Raw genomic sequence first — 23644 nt, 5'->3', positions numbered from 1 at the left:
ATGCGTCCACCAATGAAGAGAGTGGATTACAAGGTAGGAGATAAAGTAGAAGTATGTAGTAAAGAAGAAGGGTTTGTAGGTTCATATTTTGAAGCCACAATTGTTTCATGCCTTGAGAGTGGAAAATATGTGATTCGTTACAAGAATCTTCTTAAAGACGACGAATCTCAACTTCTTATGGAAACACTTTTATCAAAAGATCTTCGTCCATCACAGCCACGTGTTCGAAATCCTTCTAAGTTTCAACTCAATCAAAAAGTTGATGTTTTTTATAAAGATGGTTGGTGGGTAGGGAAAATTGCTAGCGAGAAGATCCTCATGGAAAACAATTACTACTATAGTGTGTATTTTGACTACACCCATCAAACTATTTACTACCCTGTGATCAAATTAGGGTTCATCAAAAGTTGTTTTGGGGAGAGTGGATCTTGGAGGCATAATTCATATATATCACCATCATGATTGTTAATCAAGACTATTGTTCTTGTCGCTGAAATTACGATAATATGGTCTATAGATCAATTACACTGAATTCATAAATTGTAGACATTGTCCTTGTTGAATGTATTTTGATTTGGTTATTGGCAATAAATTCCAGTCTTTTAGTTTCTTTGGTTATTTTGATTTGTATATTTTTTCAATTTATTTTGCTATATTTGAGTTCTTAAACATCAGTTTGAGATCAATTTTCGTGAAATTCAGATCTAGAGGTACAATCTAGTTTAGCATTTTAACAAAAATCAAATCCTTCTCGAATGCGTTCATCGTTATTTCCTAGATATAATGTTGTACACTGATTCCATGATTACAAGAGACTTATTCATAATTTTTGCACACGATTCATGCTTCTTGTGACGAAATTTTAAATTTATGAAATTCCTTCATTGCAAGCAATAGGTTCATGTGTTCTTCACAAAGTGTTCATTGATTCCTTATGTTTGATGAATTGTATTAATATATCGACGAACCAATTTCCCTTGTGTTTAATTCTTCATTGTATTTGAGTTTTTTTATGCAAACATTGAGATTCAAAGGAAAGTGTGGTAAAATAAATCTGCTATTTGAAAATATTTTGAAAACTTCAGAAAATTCCAAAAATATAAAATAAAGTGTGTTTCTACACATATTGACTTGTTTTTTTTTTTTTTTTTTTTTTTTTTTATAATTTTTTTGGATGTTATAGGCAATGTTTTTTTTTTTTTTTTTTTTAAATAAAAAATAAAGTAACATCAAAATACACACTAATACTAAGTGTTAAAAGTCAAGAGAGATTGATTACATTGCAAAGTCATCAAGAGTGTAGACACCTAGTTGAGCTATTAGGTATAATATTTATTTGAGTTAATGATGCTTTACCTCCTGTAATATAGGTCATTTTTTGTTTTCGTCCCTGTAAAATATTTTTTTTTATTTACCCCTGTAAAATATTTTTTTTAGGAATACCCCCTAATATTTATATGACTAATCTTCAAAGAGAAGCACAAAGGAAGATTAAGAGGATTAGTGAAGATTAAAGGAATAATTACTTTTGTTGAAGAGAGGGTAATGTGAAGGCATCAACCTCTAATCAAAAGGACTATGAGAAGGAAGAGGATGAGGCTCCTAGGGAGTATAGGAGTAGTAGGAGGAATGGAGGAAGACTTAGAAATTATATAATCAAGAAAGGATAGGGAGGAAAAATAACTTTGGAAGAAAAAGAAACTTGAAATTCCTAATTTTTAAAGGAAGGTTGATCTAGAAACATGCTTACATTGAGAGCAATAAGTGGAACAAAATTTAGTTACCACGAAGTTAGGGGAGGAAAGGAAAGTGAAGTTAGCAACTTTTGAGTTCACAAATTATGCCATATTACAGTGGGATCAACTACAAAAAGAGAGGGGATCACATCTTGCTGTTAATCTTATCATGAATGATACCCCGAGATACCACACCTACGCCGTCCTCATCCAGAATATAAAGGACTTGCTAATTGTTCGGAACATCTCTCTTCATCACACCTTAAGAGAGGGGAACCAATGTGTGGATTTCTTTGCTAAATTGGGTGCTAATTCAGATGCTCATTTTGTAGTGCACCCATTCGCCTCCAGCTGACCTCCTTCCTCTGCTTAGAGCTGATGTGATAGACACTTTCTTTGTTAGGAGCTAGCGGTTTTCTTCTTTTTTCTGTTTCTGTTCTTTTTTGCTTCTGTTTGCCCTGTTGTAACCAAAAAAAAAACTACAAAAAGAGAGAGTAAGGTGTGGAGCAAGACCTATTGATTCATGAGAAAACGTAATGATGATCTACCTCCCAGAAAGTAAAAATAACTTTTAACTCAAATAAATCTACTTCCACTTCTTTTACTACTTCTATTAATTGTTTTAAGTGTCTTGGGATGGGGTACATTGCTTCCCAATGTACAAACAAGAGAGCTTTGGTCATCAAAGGATGGATTAATGATGATCGAAAGTGAAAAAAGAAAGTTTACATTCTTCTCTTAGGCCATCTAGTAAGAATGAAGAAGGGAGTGAGGAACTACACCTCTCAGAGAATTTGCTTATGATGTGGATATTGTTGTGTGTCCACATGAATGATGATGGCTCCTCACAAAGAGAATATCTTTTATGCTAGATGTTTAGTTCAAGGAAAATTATATTCTTCAATAATCGGTGTTGGTATTTTCACTAATATAGTTAGTACACGACTAGTTACAAAACTTAATCTTAGTACTACTTTCCATTCTAGACTTATAAACTTCGATCTTTAAGAGAGAATGAAGAAATTGTTGTTGATAAACAAGTGTTAGGTAACTAGCCATGTACTAACTATATTAGTGAAATTTTACGTGAAGTTGTATCGATAGAAATCGTTCACTTTTTACTTGGTAAACCATGACAATATGATATAAAAGTCAACCATGATGGCTTCACTAAGAAATTCATCTTTGTTCACAACACACACGTAATTGTTCGTTCTCCTCTTAGTCCACAAGAAATATGTAACGATCAAACAGCACTTAGACTTAATAGAGAGCAAGAAAAACAAAAATAAGTAAAAAAAAGAGTGGAAATGAAGAAGTTTCCACGTTGGACGAGAGCTAAGCAATGAAAACAAAAAACAAATAGTTGAGAGAAAAATAGAAGAGAATTTGATCTTGAGAGAAAAAGCGAGAAAGACAATTTTACTTGCAACACAACCAATGTTTTATCATCACTATAATTATTTGTGTTTGAACAATAACCCTAATATTTTGATTGTTTATTCAAGGAATTTGTGAATTTTTTTCTTTCAACATGATGTTTAGGGGAGATGATGCATATTGCCCGGAGTTGAATAATTTGGATCACAATGAATCACGCAAGACATTTCATGCCTTGCAAGACAATTCCTATATATAAAGATGTGCATCTTGGTTTATTTCTTGTTTGAAATACTCTATATCTTTTCTTTTGCAAACTATTTTCTTCACTTTGTTGGGGTTTACCTTCTTCTATTTTGTTTTGCTTTACATGTTTTACTCTTCTCGGTTACTTAACATAAGGAAGTCATAAATGATTCGAGTAGTACACACAACTTAATTTGATGGATACTTCAAGGGGTTCATGCAAAGTTTTTAGGGACTATAAATGGTTTGTGAGATCTGGGGCATTCTTGGGGATACTTACTATATAGGCTATGTGCATATTTTACATGTCATGCAATTCTCCTCATTATGTTTAGTTAATGAAAGAAATATATGCATTGAGGTCATATGCAAGTTGTGTTTATACACCATGTATGTTTATCATGAGAGAAACAACCACTTGGCACAAGTCCAAATCTAAAACATTTAAGCGCAAACACATTAAAATAGTTAAATGACGTCACTAAATAATTTATCTTTTATTTTATTTTTATTTGTGTGTGTCTAAGTTTTTTTATCAATGCGTGTCATGTAAGACGTTTTCCTATGATAATTAATCTTAGAGTATTCTCTCAAAAAAATCTTAGAACCTATTGTGCATGTCTTAAGATATTTGACATGATTATTGTATTGGTTATCTTATCTTGCTATTGCACTGTCCTTAGTTGAAAATATAAGCTAAGTAAGTATTAAATAATTTTGATGACGATATGTTGAATATCCTACATGTCATGTCATGTGATATAAGTGTTGAATCTGCATTGGATCGTTAGTTTTATCGGTGTGATTAGATGAGTATACATGCAATGTGCATATTTAATATGTCATGAAATTGTCCTCATTATGTTCTGTTAGTGAAAGAAAGAGATTAAGATCATATGAAAGTCGTGTGTGTACACTGATGATTAAGATTTGATTGGAGTACCAATTTTGTAACTATTATATATTACATGATTAACCTTGTATGCATGCCTTACGGTTATCTTACGTTCGATATGCAATGCAATCCTCACTTGTAGGAGCATATTAAGATGATCTATAATAATGTACAAAGCTCAACAAAAGTTTAGTATCTATGTGGTGTTTTAGACTAAGGGCTCAAAGTCCTTAATTGTATTTTGTAAAAGATTTTATACCATTGAAACATTACTCCTAATACCTAAAAAAAACATTACTTCTTATACCTTTTATGAATACATATTTATAGTATTTAAGTTTTAATTTTTTTTAGACATTTTCGTTAATTCTGCACTTTTTGACATATAATATCACGAATTTTTTACCACGGATAAAAATGACAATCAAATTATTTCATTACATACATACGTTATTGTGGACATTAAGAACAAGCACAATTGGACTTGATATGAGTCTCAACATTCAATGACACTATAAACTAGTACAATTAGTGAATGTATGACATGGTTGCATGAGCCTTTTTTTTAAGTAATTTATTTCAGAGGTGCAAAAAGTAATCCGCTTCACCATTTCTCAAAGCCCACCAAAACAACGCAAAAACAAAACGATTATAAAAAGCAATAAATAGTAAAATAAAAAAAATAAAATAAAAATAAACATAACAAAGAATTGCAATGTGTTTTCCCCCCGCACGGTAAAACGACTCTCGTCGTAAACTTTGCTCCATCAGTTAGCCACCTTCCGCCGACCAAAACTCAACCGGCCACCGATTTTCCAAACTCAACAACCGCTTTTCATGGACATCATCGCCGGAGCTCCGTCACCAATCCACTCCGTTCCGCCGCGTCTTCCGTTGTCATCGCCGTACTCCGGCCGCGAAGACTGCTGGACCGAAGACGCAACTTCCACCCTCATCGACGCCTGGGGTGAACGCTACCTCGACCTCAACCGCGGTAACCTCCGTCAGAAAACTTGGCAAGAGGTCGCCGACGCCGTCAACGACTTCCACGCCGCCGGTAACAGGAAAGCTCGACGTACCGACGTTCAGTGCAAAAACCGAATCGACACGTTGAAGAAGAAGTACAAGATCGAGAAAGCTAGGGTTTCCGAATCCGACGGCGGTTACCAGAGTCCCTGGCCGTTTTTCACTCGTCTCGACGTTCTCATCGGCGATACTTTTCCGGTCAAAAAACTCTCCTCGCCGGTGAATGTACGGTCTACTCCAACCGTCGTGAAACGTCCACCTCCTCAATCTCCACCTTCTCCACCGTCACCGCCGGCGTGGATAATCTCTCATCCGGTCGGTCCCCGATCCGGAACACAAAAACGTCCGGCAATGGTGAAAAGAGACGAGGTATCATTCCGGCGGAATTTCTCGGCGTTTGCTGCGGCTGCTGCTGCGGCGGCGGAGGCGGAAAGTGTGGAGTCGGAGGAATGGAGGTCGAGTACTGGAAAGAAAGGAAGAGAAAACGATGGGACCCATAAGGAGTTTGGTTTCAGAGAGCTTGCTCAGGCTATAGAGAGATTCAGTGAAGTATATGAAAGAGTTGAAGCTTCAAAACAGAGACAAATGGTGGAATTAGAGAAGCAGAGGATGCAGTTTGTGAAGGATTTGGAGTATCAGAGAATGCAGTTATACATGGAAACGCAGGTTCAGCTTCAGAAAATCAAACGCACTAAACGTGCTTCTGGTTCCGGTGAGCTTAACCTGTTTCAAATTTATAATCATTGTATTTGACTTTTTGATGGTTTTATTTATCTGTAATTTGTATGTTTTTTTTTTTTTTGCTTGATTGCTTATGCTTAATGATTATTAGGAGCTTGTTAATCACATTAATGTGTAAATTTGGTTTTATATGGTTGCTTGCAGCAGAAGTTGGGTATTTTGTTACTTGTGATAATGGTAACTGATATGTTGTTGTTTTGTTCTTGAGTTATTAAAAGTGATGAAAGTCATATGGGGGAAATATTTCTTCATTGGTTGTAGTTTATACTACTAGTAGAAGAATTTGTATGAAAACTAACAAACTTGGGACTTGGGCCCGTATGGATTGACTTATTTTTTAGCTTATGAAAAATAGCTTATGCAAATAAATAAGTTTTTACATTAATTCATAAGTTTTCAACTAACAAAAACTGGATCTTCGTAAACCGTTTTTTCATAAACTACCTTGAGAAGCTTGTGAGTAATACATAAAAAGCTTATTTATTTGTACAAGTTTTTTGCATAAACTAAAAAATAAGTCAACCCAAACGGGCCCTTGATGTTTTGTATCAAGACATGAGTTAAGTTTTAGGAGTTGATTAGATTACAAGAAACCTTAATAATATAACAATTTTGAACTTTTTTAAGCTATTATTTGGCATGCTTAGTGTTACAGCTTTGATAAATTGTATTCTTTCTATATATACTCTTCTTGGGAAACCTGCATGTTGATTTCTCTATTTTATTATATGCATTATTCTGAAGAAAAAGTTGTTTGCTAAGATTGAAGTGGCTCCACTTGTATGTGCTTTACACTTTGATCTCACTAGTAACAAGATTGATTTATCCTATGTTACTCAGTTTTCTCCTATTTCCAGAAAATTATTTTCACATTTGGCATGAAAAAGTATAGCAATATGAACATGCATTTTAATTTTCTGATTAACTGCATTTTCAAAATTGTTTGACCTGTTAATTAATTGCATAACCTCAATTTTTCGTTTAAATTTTTTATTTTCATGTTTGCTTTAGATTTCAGTGGGAAACAAACAAACAAACAGGCCATAAAAATTTAAGACAAGACTTTTTCTGTTATCTGGTTTAGAAAGAAGAGTTTGGTTGTATGTGATATAAATGCTTTGTAAGCTTAGTTCAGCTTGTCTTGTTGGTTGTATGTGATATATATGGTCAAACATTTTTTCAATTCATTGACATTTAACCATACGGTTTTTTCCTTTGGAACCAAAATTGACTGAACACAACTTTTATTAGGCAAAAACTGGTTGGTCCTTAAACAACTCTTGTTGTATCCTCCATAAACACTAGCATGGTGTAGGTGTACTAATTTGTGCAACAGCCAATTGCAACATAGAATGTCATCAACACCAAGCATCCCAGCATAAGTACTTGCCACATATTTACTATTCCAAGATGCTAATTGCTAACTGCTAAGTAGCATGATATTATAGTCTCATTTTGGTATTAATTTTGTTGAATCTAACTTAATACCAAATGTGATTATAGTGTCATTATTCATATATGCAGGCAGTGTAGAGTAATAATATTACTAAAATAATTGAGTTTGTTATGTAACTATTGAAGCTTAGACTTGTCTTTTGTATCATGTCTCATTTTTGTCTATGTGGATCTCCCCCTTGCCTTTAAAAATATCAATACTCATATTTTATTCTGAATGAGTGGAAATATAGTTGTCCCCAAATTTAAAAAAAATATCATATAATAATTAGTTATATAATTCATTTTTTATAATAGACTTAATGACACGTATTATGAAATAATAGTTTCCTTAATTGACTGACGTTTGTGTACATTCAAATTTTGTTATCTTTCATTCTTTCTCAGCTTAACAAGAGCATTGATTAATTGTGCAATATAATTTCATTGAATAATAACGTTATGTATTCTCATGATTATTTATTTATTCTTTCTCCTCCAGCAGACAGTTTCTCATAGCAACCGGTGATGAAGATTCCTCCTATTGGAAAGAATAGATAGATTTTACATTTTGGACATGGAAGCATATATAGCCCTTTTTTTCGAATTAAAAATGATTTAGGAAAGGTTTTTCATAGTGAGGTTCAGGTTTGCTTGTATCTATCTATTATTACGTAATACTTGCTTTTGTGTAGTAAATTTTCTTTCTTTATCACCTTTGAGGAAACACTAGAAGATCGATAAATGAACAAAGAGATTGTGGATGGCTTACTCAATGAAAATCTTCATTTATTAATTTCGATTGGATTTATTATGATGTCTTAAATCGATTGGAAGAGCATGATACTAAATCCTTGCTTGCATCGAGTGTATCCATATTCAAAGAAATGGATAATGTAAAAAAATAAAATTAATCACCTGAAAACTATAAATATATTTTTTAGAATAGAAGGAGAAAATTAATTTTTGTGTCCTTTTCTTTTTTCAATAAAAAATGAATTTTTTACTACTCTGCAGGCCCTCATAGGGACTTCTCCGAACTTGTAGTTTGAAGAACTTAACGATGTACCTTTTTAACGATGCAACTCATCATGTGTTGTTTAAATGAAATCCTGAGTACTACGTCGCCTTGAACCAACGTTTTTTGTTTTGTTTGAATGGTGCAACCTTTAAGAAATCATAATGGGTCTTTTAACTTACCAAATAACTAAATATTTTATAGATAATTCTATATATACAACGAATTTTTCTTCACGAGGACATAGCGAAGCCTATTCCTCCATGCAATTTTCTTTTTTTTACTTCCATTAATTTTTCAACTTCCCTTGATTTCTGCCAAATCCTCCTTTTATAATTTGTTGCTTTCATTTTCGGGAAGTTTCCGTGATAACTTTTTTCGCTGAATATAGCACTTATCATATTTTAATTACTTTTAATTTAACTCATTCATTTTTTCACCTATCTATACCGCAGCAAGAACATTGTTAAAAGGCAAGGGAACATTGCTTGAGGATAGCTTTCCTTTTTTATGTAGCTTGAGGATAGCATTCCTTTTATGTAACAAGTTGCGCTAGGTCACACATTTTCAATGGATGAACTTCAGAGGACACTATTTTCTCGGCGAGGATTTGTCACTTGTGATTCAACTCCTGCTAGAGATGCTCTAAATCCCAAAGTGCGTGGTGCTCTCTTTCTTGATCTTTGCCATGGTTTGAACCCTAATTTGCTGACAAATATGATCATCGAAGAGTGCCAACTTCTCCATGCTACGTCGATTGACAATGGGAGTTGTGATAGCAGAGGACATGGGAGGTGGGGGAGAAGGTGACACAAGGTGAGAAAAATAAAGCTGCATTGATATTTTGAGACGAGAAATGTATAAGAATATATCCAAAATTATACTCGTGTATTGTACACCAATCACTTGCGTTTGACACTCGTTCTTCTATCTTCTCTCATAAATAAACTTAGATGGCAGACTAATGTACTAAGCTTGAACTAAAAAATTCGATCCACCAAGTTTGTCAGGTTAAGTATTTTTTTTTTTCTGACACAAGCAAAACTAACTAAAATCCGGTCTACAGAGTAACGGTCCACTTTAATCATACTCAAGATGTTAATCCTGAATGTTAGAGGGTTTCTTAAAAGTTTCACATTATGTGGGATATAACATGACATATTTATTAGTGAGGGCATACCCAAACTTTATTAAAATCCAGTCTACAAAGTAAAAATATTCATTATGAAATCTTTTTATAAAATTCCTACAGATCATTACATTCTTACGATGCAATTTCTTAAAATTCACAAAATATTTTCATGCAAAAGTAATCCTTTAAAATCCCAATCTAATGCATAATAGCATAAAGGGTTAAATATGTTTTTAGTCATGTACTTGCAAAAAGTACAATAAGGGATTCTAGGGTTAAGAATCGTATACTAGGGTTTTATACTGATTATTGGATGTCTTAAGAATGATCTCAAGAGTAGTATTTATAGCCTGCTATGGGCTTGGGTTTCGGTTGCTTGGCTCCCAAGCAACAGGGGTATTTATGTATTTTAGGCGGCTTCTGGAAGCTAAGGAAGGCGGCGTCCTAAGGAGGACGCGCCTGGACCTCAATAGCCCTTCTAGAGGTTTTCCAAGCCTTTAGGAATATTATGACGGTTCAAGTCCTTACATTTTGCGCCTCTTAGAAGAATGGTCCCTACATTTCATTAAATGTTTTTAAAATCCTAACATTTTATCTCGGTTATTAAAATTAGTCCTTGTTGTTAATTCTCTAACAGAATGTTGATGTGGCGGTTAGTGGGTCCTAATTATTTTAAGGTTAAATATGTTTTTGGTCCCTGCATTTTGTGTGACTTGAAGAATAGTCTTTATTATTTTAAGAATTTTAAAAACATTTTATGACAATGATTATTCTTTTGAAAATCAACAATACTTGACATTTTTTTTTGGATAGATAGACAAAATTATATAACCATTTAAAACTCAACATAAGTGAATGAGCTGGAATACCAACCCTAATTACAATGTCCGACCTACCAGTTTCTACAATTCTAACGGTTAAGTTAGGATATGTGGACCTTTGCAATTCTAAAAAGGAAAAATACAATTGTTAGCGAAGTATAGGCTAGCTAAACCTTCATGATAAACAAGTGTAATGTTTTCATTGCATGATTATTGTTGAATTGCATGTCAGTATGTCACCCACCACACCCATGTATTCCGCTAGCTCTAAAATTTGATTGGCAAATATTTTTATCGCGATGCTTTTGTAAAGCGTTTGTTCGGTGTAAATAGCATAGCCCTTCTAAAAAAATATCCATTATATATCCGAAAATTTTAAAATTGATCCATGATTACAAAAGATCCATAATATTAACTTCAACATTATCCCTCAAAAAAAAATATTAACTTCAACATTAGAAATTTAAAAAATATCAACCAAACTTGACGGTTCTAAAAATAATCCACTACATAATATAAAAATTGTTACAATAGGTGTTCCACAAACTTGGTCCCTTTTCTTGTGGTTTAGGCGGTGATCAAGTTTTTTCTTTTTCATTTTTCTTAAGAACTAAAATTCTTTTATTTTTTCTAATGGACTAATTTAGATCTCGCAATTCTTCTTAGGGATTAAAGTGAATTTTTATCATAAAAATATTAGAAAAGTATCCATTTTTTTAATAAAAATCTAACTATATACTTTTTTTCTTATATTTTGTTATGGATCAAAGATCTAAGATCAAATATCATTGAGGAACGAGCTCTTAATTATTAACCATTGAAATGAACCACTATACTATTTGACAAAGAAATATATAAATAAGACATATTGAGGAATAACTGACGATTTTATAATAATCTTTGATCGGACTAATTAAGAGCTTACAAGTTTCCCAGTAATTTATTAACAAAACCCAATCCTTTCGGTATTACCTTAAATAGAAACCAGACCTCATGAAGAACTCCTCCATTTTAGTTTATATATGCCACATTCTCCTGCAAGGAGATTAGGGATACTATAGTAAGAGGAGAAATCTTCACAACCCTAAATACAAGGATACGTCAATCCATTAACAATGAGAACTATGAGCAAAAAAAGAAAAGAGAACCACTACTAACAAGCTAGAGAAGTTGTTAAAAAAAAAAAAACTAGAGAAGAAAGTATGCGGCGAGGTATTCAAGGAATTTAAGTAACTATTAATCATTTAATTTGAGTAAATAATTCAGGCAATTTCTATGGTACACTCAATAAAATATATTTTAATGAATAGTTTAATGAGTTATTTTTTTTAGAAAAAATATATTTTCTATTTGTTACAATTATAATAATTATATTTTATTTCTCAAAAGTGTCGGTAAATCAAAATTCAAATTTTTTTAGTTTTAAATATCCATAATAGTGAATATTGATTATTTTTTGGATAAAATGTTAAAAAATTAGTATGATTCTTATAAAGGATGAAATGACGTTTTTTCTTATAAAATAATATTTTCTAAAATATAAAAGTTGATAAATATCTCTTTATTACATAAAAATGATCGATAATTTATTGATTTATGAAATAGGTGTACTGGTACACTTTAATTTAAAAGGTGTACCATAGAAACTTCCAATAATTCATCCTTACAAAAGTAGTTTGCAAAGCAAAGAGTTCATGAAGTTCTTGATCATGAAGAAGACTATTCTAGATTCTAAGAGAAAAAACTGAGAGAGAATTAACTTTGGAAAGATTCCTATTATTGAACTTGTGAGTTGTGATGAAAAGAGGTACAAAGAACAAAACTCTAAAATACTTTTTAAATTATATAAAGACTCGTAAAAAATAATTTGAATTTATAGATGTTAATGAATATTTAAAATTTCTCATATATAATAGTATAGTGTTTATAAGCTCATATTATTCTCAATAATAGTGATATTATTTTATCTTTTCCACATTGCTTAATTTTTTTTTATAGATATCTATTATATAAAATTTTACCTTCATGAGTCGGAATTGTGAACACAGGAAAGTGGTAAAGCCACTTTTGTTGAAGTGTTATCACATGGCAGTAAAACATGTTGGCATGTAATTTCTATGTTCACATGGAAAGTTACTATGCAAAGTTGAAAATTCACACGCTGCCATAAATGCAATTGGTTGGGGCATGGCTCTTTCACTAGTATAAATAGCATGTCCCTTGCACCATTCTACTCATCCCAAATTAGTAACAACACCATAACAAAGTAACACAACAACTACTTGTTCTTAGTAGAATAGAGAGAGGAAAAATATAGAGAGAAAAATTAGTTTCTCCTGTGAGGTTTCTCCTAGGTAGTGTTAGTGTTTGTATTCTCCTATTTATAAGAGAGAGTGGTAATTGTACTTTCCTTGTATTTAGAGAGAGGTTCTGTAATTTCTTCCACTTAGTGAAAGTTCTCTACTCTTGCCCCGTGGTTTTTTCCCTTATTTGTTGAGGGGTTTCCACGTAAAATATTGTGTGTTCAGTTCCTCTTTTCTCTTATCTTATTTTAGCTGCGTGATAATATTTTGTTACTCTGGTACCTAACAGTGGTATCAGAGCTCCTGGTTCGTAGCTGTTATTCCGCTGTGATAAACTAGTGGAGTGGTAAGAAAAATCTTAGTATGCTCTGTGGTTGCGGTTTAAACTGATCTTCCACATCAGAAAAGAATTCTTATTACTCCGGTCTAGTTTGAATGAAAAATATTTGGTGTAAAACCATGGCAGCGAAATTTGAGATAGAGAAGTTCAACGGGAGAAAATTTTCCCTATGGAAATTGAAGATAAGGGCAATTTTAAGAAAAGATAATTGCCTAGACGCAATAGATGGCAGACCTGCAGATATCACTGACGAAAAGTGGAAAGAGATGGATGATAATGCCGTTGCCAATTTGCACCTAGCAATGGCGGACTCGGTATTGTCAAGTATTGCTGAAAAAAAGACAGCAAAGGAGATCTGGGATACTCTAATAAAATTGTACGAGGTCAAATCACTCCACAACAGAATATTCTTAAAGAGAAGGCTCTACACTCTTCGAATGGGTGAATCCACATCCGTAACAGATCACATCAACACCCTGAATACGCTATTTTCTCAACTCACAGCTTCTGATTTCAAAATAGCGGAAAATGAGCGTGCTGAACTTCTACTCCAGAGTTTACCAGATTCGTATGATCAACTCATCATCAACATTACAAATAATAACATAGCTGATACTCTTCACTTTGATGATGTCGCCGGTGCAATCCTTGAAGAAGAATCCAGGCGGAAGAATAAGGAAGAAAGGTCAGAGAGTTCAAAGCAAGCAGAGGCTTTGACGATGACGAGAGGCAGATCAACGGAACGTGGCCCCAGTGGGAGTCAAAATCATGGTAGGTCAAAATCTCGAAGAAAGAATAATATCAAATGCTACGGTTGTGGCATGAAAGGGCACGTAAAGAAGGAGTGTTGGAATAATAAGAAGAATGGAGAGAAGAATTCTGAAGCTACAACATCTCAAGGATGTGTTGCAAGTACCTCAGATGACGGGGAAATCCTGTATAGTGAAGCAGCAACCAGTTCTGAAGGCGAAAGACAACTCAACGATGTATGGATAATGGATTCAGGTGCAACATGGCACATGACTCCACACCGAGATTGGTTTTACTCTTATGAGCCTATCTCAGAAGGATCAGTGTACATGGGAAATGATCATGCCTTAGAAATTGCTGGAGTCGGTACTATCAGATTAAAGATGCATGATGGTACTGTTAGAAAAATACAAGGAGTGCGTCATGTAAAGGGGTTGAAGAAGAATTTATTGTCTGTTGGACAATTGGATGATCTCGGGTGTAAGATCCACAGTGAAAGTGGAATCTTGAAAGTAGTGAAAGGCAATCTTGTGGTGATGAAAGCAGAAAAGATCACAAGTAATCTATACATGCTTCTGGGAGATACATTGCAAGAGGCGGATGCATCGGTTGCAGCAGCAAGCCAAGAAGAAACAACGATGATGTGGCATCAAAGACTAGGCCATATGTCAGAACGTGGCTTGAAAGTCCTTGTGGAACGCAATCTCCTTCACGGGCTCAAGACAGTAAATTTACCATTCTGTGAGCACTGTGTGATAAGCAAGCAACATAGATTGAAGTTTGCTAGAGTAACTACTAGAAGCAAACACATACTAGACTTGATACATTCTGATGTGTGGGAGTCACCAAAATTATCTCTGGGAGGAGCAAGATACTTCGTGTCATTCATTGATGACTATTCTAGAAGATTATGGGTGTACCCAATCAAGAAGAAGTCGGATGTGTTTCCAGTATTCAAGGCATTCAAAGCACAAATAGAGCTTGAAACTGGGAAGAAAATTAAGTGCTTGAGGACAGACAATGGAGGAGAATATGTAGATGGCGAGTTTCTAGCATTTTGTAAACAAGAGGGTATTGTAAGGCAATTCACGGTTGCACATACACCTCAGCAGAATGGTGTGGCAGAGCGGATGAATAGAACTCTCCTAGAAAGAACAAGAGCTATGCTGAAAACAGCGGAAATGGCCAAGTCGTTCTGGGCAGAAGCAGTGAAAACCGCCTGTTATGTAATAAATCGCTCACCATCAACGACGATTGATTTGAAGACACCAATGGAGATGTGGAAAGGAAAGCCAGTAGATTATTCTTCTCTGCATGTTTTTGGTTGTCCTGTGTACGTGATGTACAACTCCCAAGAAAGAACGAAGTTGGACCCAAAGTCTAGGAAATGTATCTTCTTGGGTTATGCTGACAATGTTAAGGGGTATCGCCTGTGGGATCCCACTGCCCGCAAGGTTGTTGTTAGCAGGGATGTAGTCTTTGCAGAAAATGAACTGCAAAGTGAGCAGAAAAATGACAGCACTTTTAAAGAGACTGCTATTCTGCAGATAGAAGAAAAATCCAAAGAAAGTGATTCTTCTGAAGCTGAATCGGTGCACGAAGAACAAGAACCAGATGATGTCAATAATGGTGTTCGTCGATCAACGCGTCAGACGCAGAAACCATCTTGGCAATCAGACTATGTTATGACGGGCCACGATGCATATTGTCTTATAGCTGAAGAAGGTGAACCGTCAACTTTTCATGAGGCGTTGAATGGTTCAGATGCTTCTCAATGGATGACAGCAATACATGAAGAAATGGAGGCCTTACGTAAGAACAAGACATGGGAGCTTGTTGAACTTCCAAAGGGTCGAAAAGCCATTGGAAACAAATGGGTATATAAGATCAAACGTGATGGCAATGATCAAGTGGAACGGTATCGTGCAAGACTGGTTGTAAAAGGATATGCTCAGAAAGAAGGTATTGACTTCAATGAGATATTTTCTCCGGTTGTCAGACTTACTACTATTAGAGTAGTGTTGGCAATGTGTGCTGCATTGGATTTACATCTTGAACAGCTAGATGTAAAGACTGCTTTTCTTCATGGAGAACTTGAAGAAGAAATTTATATGCTTCAACCGGAAGGATTTAAGGAACAAGGAAAAGAAAACTTGGTTTGCAGGTTGACCAAATCTCTGTACGGTCTAAAGCAGGCGCCCAGATGTTGGTACAAGAGATTTGATTCTTTCATAATTAGCCTCGATTACAACAGACTTAGTTCAGACCATTGTACGTACTACAAAAGGTTTGATGGTAATGATTTTATCATTTTGCTGTTGTATGTGGATGACATATTGGTGGTAGGCCCCAATAAAGATCGAGTCCAGGAATTGAAGGCACAGTTGGCTAGGGAGTTCGATATGAAAGACTTGGGACCAGCAAACAAGATTTTAGGGATGCAAATTCACCGAGACAGAAAAGACAGGAAGATTTGGCTTTCTCAAAAGAATTATCTAAGGAAAGTCTTGCGCCGCTTCAACATGCAAGACTGTAAGCCAATCTCTACCCCACTTCCTGTGAATTTTAAATTATCCTCAGGTATGAGTCCTAGCAATGAAGCGGAGAGGATGGAAATGTCTCGAGTACCGTATGCATCGGCGGTGGGAAGCCTTATGTATGCCATGATATGTACAAGACCAGACATTGCACAAGCAGTGGGAGTGGTTAGTCGGTTTATGGCGGATCCGGGTAAAGAGCATTGGAATGCTGTTAAGAGAATCATGAGGTACATTAAAGGAACCTCAGGTGTTGCGGTATGTTTCGGAGGATCAGAGTTAACTGTCAGGGGTTATGTTGATTCAGATTTTGCAGGTGATCATGATAAAAGAAAATCTACTACTGGTTATGTGTTCACGCTTACAGGAGGAGCAGTAAGTTGGTTGTCCAAGTTACAAACGGTTGTAGCTCTGTCAACGACAGAAGCGGAGTACATGGCAGCTACTCAAGCATGCAAGGAAGCTATTTGGATGCAAAGGTTAATGGAGGAACTCGGGCACAAGCAGGAACAAATTACTGTGTATTGTGACAGTCAGAGTGCCTTGCACATTGCAAGGAATCCAGCTTTTCATTCAAGGACGAAACACATAGGCGTTCAATATCATTTTGTTCGCGAAGTAGTAGAGGAGGGAAGTGTGGACATGCAGAAGATTCACACCAATGATAATCTAGCAGATGTAATGACAAAGCCGATCAACGCTGATAAGTTTGTATGGTGTCGATCCTCGTATGGCCTATTGGAAACGTAGCAACCGAAGTCGGTAAGGTAGAGAGATTTTGAGAGCTCACAAAAGTGACTTTAAGTGGGAGACTGTGAACACAGGAAAGTGGTAAAGCCACTTTTGTTGAAGTGTTATCACATGGCAGTAAAACATGTTGGCATGTAATTTCTATGTTCACATGGAAAGTTACTATGCAAAGTTGAAAATTCACATGCTGCCATAAATGCAATTGGTTGGGGCATGGCTCTTTCACTAGTATAAATAGCATGTCCCTTGCACCATTCTACTCATCCCAAATTAGTAACAACACCAGAACAAAGTAACACAACAACTACTTGTTCTTAGTAGAATAGAGAGAGGAAAAATATAGAGAGAAAAATTAGTTTCTCCTGTGAGGTTTCTCCTAGGTAGTGTTAGTGTTTGTATTCTCCTATTTATAAGAGAGAGTGGTAATTGTACTCTCCTTGTATTTAGAGAGAGGTTCTGTAATTTCTTCCACTTAGTGAAAGTTCTCTACTCTTGCCCCGTGATTTTTTCCCTTATTTGTTGAGGGGTTTCCACGTAAAATATTGTGTGTTCAGTTCCTCTTTTCTCTTCTCTTATTTTAGCTGCGTGATAATATTTTGTTACTCTGATACCTAACAGGAATTTCTAGATCCGTCACAAAAAATAGTTTCATTTCATATAATTTGATCAGAAGACAAAGTATTAAGGGTACCAACTAAAAAACCCTAATTTGGTACCAAGTACCAACCAGCTACCACTGAGCAGAGGCCACACATGATTTCTGCGTTGATGTTATGTTAGAGGAAGCATTATGCGGTAGAAGTTTTACAAAGCTCAATAATCAAGATACACACACATCTATACTTATATGCTTGAAAATCAAAATGTGCAGCAGATATTTGACAAACGAGTACAATATATATATATATATATATAATTGCTAAAGTGAAACCAAAGAATTTTGTACCTTCAAGTAGTCCATAATAATAATATACAACAAGTTTTATACAAAAATAAAACGTGTCAATTTTCACTTTGAATTAAAAACCGACAAAACACGTGAAATGACGGGAAGCACAAAGCTCAAGCATTCGCCTAACCAAACAAAATACTTTGGTTTCTTTCCAAAATACTTAAAAATTATAGTACAATTTTTTGATGAAACTATAGAAGACATGATCTAATCAAGGTACATGCATGCATGGTGAAACAAACAAAACATAGCTAGTGGAGAAAAGAAAAATAATTAGTACTAATATCAAATCACCCCTTGCAAGGATCTTGTTCACTAAAGATAGCTATAAGTGGGGTATACTAGAGAATGGAGGATGGTGGAGAATAATTAATTACCAGCAGGTTTTTCAAACATTTGCATGAAAGATTCCATAATCATGACTTTGTTTTCACTATGATCTCAAATATTTTTTCATAGAAATCTCAAATTTCATTCCTTCAAAAAAATTCAAAAGTTTTGTTGTTTGTTTTAAATATAAGTGTTAAATAATTTTTTTTTATAGAAATTTCATATTTCATTTTTAGTCCTTCAAACAAATTTCAGCAAGTATTAATCCTTCAAATATTTTTCGTCATAACTTCTGGTTCTCATTTTTAAGTAAACTCGTGTGCATTCTTCATAATTTTGAATTATTTTTTGCAGTCTTGTTAATATTATAGAAACCTCTTTTACAAAAATTTAATTTCTTTTAACAATGAATGAATTAAATATGAATTTTATAAGTTTTTAGAGTTTCAAAATTCATATTATATTTAAAAAAATCTAAATTTTCATGGAAGAGATTAATATAATATTTTAAACATTGCTGTAAAAGTTCATTAAAAAATATAAAGTATATATGCGAATTGACTTAAAAATAAGGGTCAAAAGTCATGGGACAAGTTCTAAAGACCAAAACTCAATGATTTGTTTGTAGATATTTATAAAGACTAAACTTATTTAACTTTAAATATAATGAAAATTTAACTACTTTTATTATTCTTTAATTTCCCTTCAATTGATTTAGATATAATTTTTCAACAACTCTCTTATTCTCATGGGACAAGTTCCTAGCTATATATGAAGTGCATTTTGAAAAATATAATATTTGTTATTACTTTTGGAACATTATATGAGACTATACCAATTTTTTTGGTATAATATAACTACTTTTTTTAATTGATTTTTACGTACTAGTATATTTGAAACTAAGAATATTGAAATTGTGTATTAGAGGAGGTAGATAGTTCAACCGATTTGACTTGAGGAATAAGAAGTTTAAGATTTTGGGTTAAAGTTCGGACAAAGGAAAAAAAAATGTGGTTACAATAGGCTTGCAATGTTAAAAAAAAAAAAAAAAAATAGGCTTGCATTACATATAACAAATTTCATATTAGATGTTTCATTTGGAACATAAACCTTAATTAGTCGCATGTTTTTTCGGACCTTTAATACTAGTATTTTGATGCTTAGTTACAAGGGAATGTCTGACATCCGTAAAATAAATGGGGAATGTCTGATACCTCACTTAAACATTCATGGGACAAAATCTGCTTAGTTTAGTTTATTTTTTTGAGGAAATCTGCTTAGTTTATAAAAGGCCAAAATTAGGAGAAATTAGTAAACGTGAAAATAATAATTTATTCAATCGATATACCATAAAAAAAGTTTTTGTTCCAACGTTAATTAGGGTTTTGTTTCTAACTTGCCACTCAGATCTGCCATAAATGACATTATATTTTTAAATCAACTCTCTTGTATTGTTCGATTTAGTTGAAAATATTAAGGTTATTTTTTGGAAGTAAATGGTTCATTGCAAAGACAAAAGAGAGTCATTGAATGTATTAGTGAGTTGATTTTTGGAGAAGAAGAAAAAAAGTCAAGTTGCACTCCAATCTTCTCGGTTGTTTATGTAGGTGTTTTGGGGATTTTTTGGTGAGTAGATCACTACCCTTATTACCTATAACCGTATGAGCTTAATACCACTTGTGCTTATCTTTTACTCTATCGAATACAATTTTGTTTGCCTTTGAAAAAAAATATTGCAGTAGTTTTTATTTTTGTTTCTGGGTCTGGATTTGGGTTTATCACCTCTTCTATTCATAATTAAAATATATAAGGTGTGTTTGATTTGTTAAAAAATAAGGATAAGACAGAACAACTCCAGTTATTCAGTGTTTGATTTATAAAACTGTTTCAGGGACAGAACAAATTGGAGGCAAGAGACGGGACAAAAACTGAAATTTCTGTCTCTCACCAAACCACAACACAACATTTTGCCTCACATATAAGTTGTCTAAAACACCAAAATATCATTTCATCCCCCAAAAATCATATAAAACAAGAAATTATTCAATGCTATAAAAATTTGTCATATGCTATTATACCTTGTATTGTAATGTTCTTAATTGTACTGTTTTGTCCAATACTTACTGTTTTACAAACCAAAAGCACCTATGGTTTATCAATTAATATTTCAAGACACATAATATTAATTGAAAACATACTTCTATTGTATTAGCAACAAAAAAAAACAGCAGAACTTGATGCTTGCCATAACGAGTTATCTTCCAAAGTAATTAAGCAAGCTAATTTTTGATAAAAAACTAATTTTTAGATTCATTGAATAAATGATATATGAGGTATATATTAATGGTCACATATATCACTCACTTAGTAAATCTAAAAAAAAAAAAAAATTTGCTTATAACAGTGAACAGAAGACTAATAACTAAGCAAACTAATTAAGACTTTAGTCATTATAATAGTAAAAATTGATAACCTCAAAATTAACCATTACCATAGACAAAGGAATATTCAAGAAAATTGAATATTACTGGAGCTGGATTCTTCACTTCCCTTGCTTTGACTTGTGCTTTTCTTTTTCTTCTTATAAGGTATACCTCTAGCCTTAGCTTGAGACTCTCTAATCTCCCTAAGGTAGACACGAATGGAACCACTAGCAAAAGGATTAGTATCAGGAGACCCACCATTTTCTTCATAAGCAGCCCTTAATCTTCCAATAAGAGCATCTAAGCTTCCCCAAGCTTGTCTAAGAGGACAAGTACAAGGTGCAGGTGGTTCTGGTTGTCCATAAAACATACAACCTTGTACATGAACCTTAGTTTTTCCAAATTGGTCTAAGTAACGAAGGAAATCCAAAACATGGTTGCTATTGCACTGTGAAAGTGGAACTGGTGGTCTCATGTTGTTCAAGTATTGACCAAAAGTGTTCCAATCTCTTCTCTTTTGTGATTCGTAGCGACTAAGTGTCGCTACTGAAATGGTTGTTGATGATGTTTCTTGCTCCAAATTCTTGCCATGAAAATTGCTACCACTAGTAGACATTTTCTTGTGTGTGTGTTGATGAATAATGAGATTGAGTGGTTTGGTTTTTCTTTTAAATAGTAAATAATAAAGCCAAGAAAAATGGAGGTGAAAAATGTGAAAGGTAATAGAAGGAGGAGAGATTGAAGGAAGAGATGGAGTGGGTATATATGGTGATCTGAGTAGACATTTTATGGGCCATATTAGTTTTTAGAGTTAAATAAGTAAATAATCTCTCTAAATATACTAACTTTGATTTTAGTCTTCCTAAAATATTTATGAGGTTTTATGTTCCTCTAAAAATTTTCATCTATAAAATTAATCTTTGCTCTACATTAAGAACATGGACTAATTTTATAGATAAAAGTTTTTAGATGGATCAAAAGACTAAGGAATATTCTAGAAAGACTAAAATCATACTTTTAGTATATTTAGATGGACTAAATATACTCTTTCATATTTATACTCTTTTCATTTATAGTTTAATATTATTTTTCCACTTTCATAATAGATTATACAAATTATCAAAGATATGCTATAATGTTAGGCATGTTTATTACAAGTTTCTATGTGAAAAATAAAACGTTTTTCTTACAATAATTGGTTTTAAAAGGCTTTATCGGTTTGTTATAGATTTAAAAAAAATGAAAACCAAAAAATTGATTCAAATAAGAAGTTGTTTTTAATAGTTTATTTTATAATTATTTTTTAATTGATTTCTTTTATAAAAAATGTGATTTTTCGTTATGGTAAAAAAAGATAAATTAGTTATATTTTGAAAAATCCAAACAAATATTTAAATATATATAAACCATTATTTACACTTGAATAGAAGGCAAGCGGGCAACAAGCTGCGTCGCTAGACCTTTTTGGATGGCAAAATCAATCCTCATGAACACAACATTCATAGACCTAGGATATATGACATTGTTATGCATGACCTTTTGAACTCTATGTAGAACAGCCTCAGGTGCTAGGAAATCGAAAGTGTCAAAAGCAATGGTATAAAAGCATGTTGATTGTCAGAACACGCTTTCTCATGTTTGACCACTTTACTTGACGCAACTTTTAGGGTTGTCTGTCCTATGGTAAAAGGTTTGACACTTAATCCCACAAGTGGCGAAACCTCAGTCAAGTCTACACAAGCATGTTTTCCACCTACCCATTCGTACACCATAACATTCGTAGGCCTTAGTGTTGATCTTCTATCTAGTGGGTCAGTCAGGAAGTTCACAGGTGCCTCCTTCTTCACTGATATTCCCGCCCGTCTGAATATATCAAAAATTATTATTACAAATAAAAAAATATATTTTTTTATTATTACAAATCAAATTTTATTATATGTCACATCAACTAATTAACTCTTATAAATTCAACAAAAAAAAGCACTCGTGTAGTGATACTAACATCTTAAAATTAATTAATGATGTAAAATAAAAAAAATTCTCGATTAGTCTAACTAGGTTAATGTCTATAGTTATCTATGACATTCAACTAAGTCACCATATCTATGCTTAGTTCTTCTATTTTAGAGCAATGTGGAACAGTCTTAGAGTTACCATATTCGAATTTTCAAACAATAATTATAGTAGTATATAGGGGAGTCACACATTAGCATTAACTATAAATTTTCCCAATTAGGATACAATCATGTAAGTTTGCCTTCATTTGTCAAAACACGAACATTATGGCGTTTTTATAATCGATTCCATTCTCATTATTGTCCTAAACCAGATAAGTCCGATAGCTAATAGGGCTAGCTTTACCTTTCTTTTTATGTTTATGTTTTCCTATAAGTAATAGGACTAGCTTTGTTTAAGTATTCATATATCAGATGTACTAGATTATGGAGGAAGTCTTGTATAGTTCCAACTATTTAATCTCACTAATTAGACGCACAAACATATTTAAAAAAATGTAGAAAGAGAAAAAGAATCAAATAATGGATATTTTAAAACAATAATAGTGTGTCTAAATAGTTGTGTCCATATAAGCATTTTTCTTAGATTACAAAAATATACTTAAATCGTATATCGTTATTTTCAAATAGTGTTGATTTGTAACTCAAATGCAAAGAATTGCATTATCTAACACAAACCTCTTAAAAGCTAAAAATAGACCAACAAATATTAATTGAGTAGGTAGTAGTCCATTCAAGCATATCATTGGACCTAATTCATATTAAAGATATCTTACAATTTACATAGTCCATAAAAATATTAAACCATAAAAAAG

At 33.4% G+C, this 23644-nt stretch overlaps 2 protein-coding genes and 1 pseudogene across 4 annotated transcripts; 2 read left to right on the top strand and 1 right to left on the bottom strand.

Annotated features, from left to right (window-relative positions):
* LOC11410474 (protein AGENET DOMAIN (AGD)-CONTAINING P1-like) lies at positions 1-440 on the top strand (annotated as a pseudogene).
* A 4502-nt stretch (positions 441-4942) lies between these two features.
* On the top strand, positions 4943-8254 carry LOC11417768 (trihelix transcription factor ASIL2). Of its 3 annotated transcripts, none has more exons than XM_013601243.3 (2): positions 4943-5995; positions 7276-7697. In XM_013601243.3, exons 1-2 carry the CDS (start codon positions 5095-5097, stop codon positions 7320-7322), a joined length of 948 nt encoding a protein of 315 aa, XP_013456697.1. In that variant the 5' UTR covers positions 4943-5094; the 3' UTR covers positions 7323-7697. The 3 variants fall into 3 exon arrangements, with proteins under 3 accessions (XP_013456697.1, XP_013456696.1, XP_024636111.1); XM_013601242.3 differs by lacking the exon at positions 7276-7697 and adding an exon at positions 7964-8254 and having other exon boundaries at positions 4944-5995; XM_024780343.2 differs by lacking the exon at positions 7276-7697 and adding an exon at positions 7961-8254 and having other exon boundaries at positions 4944-5995.
* Positions 8255-11297: 3043 nt separating this feature from the next.
* Positions 11298-21570, bottom strand: LOC11408456 (protein LIGHT-DEPENDENT SHORT HYPOCOTYLS 10). The gene is made up of 2 exons (XM_003607538.4): positions 20883-21570; positions 11298-11464 (listed from the first exon to the last, which is right to left on the bottom strand). Exon 1 carries the CDS (start codon positions 21428-21430, stop codon positions 20900-20902), a length of 531 nt encoding a protein of 176 aa, XP_003607586.1. The 5' UTR covers positions 21431-21570; the 3' UTR covers positions 11298-11464; positions 20883-20899.
* Between the last annotated feature and the right edge of the window lie 2074 nt (positions 21571-23644).

This window comes from Medicago truncatula, chromosome 4 (assembly GCF_003473485.1).
Source record: "Medicago truncatula cultivar Jemalong A17 chromosome 4, MtrunA17r5.0-ANR, whole genome shotgun sequence".
Taxonomy (NCBI): Eukaryota; Viridiplantae; Streptophyta; class Magnoliopsida; order Fabales; family Fabaceae; genus Medicago; species Medicago truncatula.
This window is presented reverse-complemented; position numbering and strand designations above follow the sequence as displayed.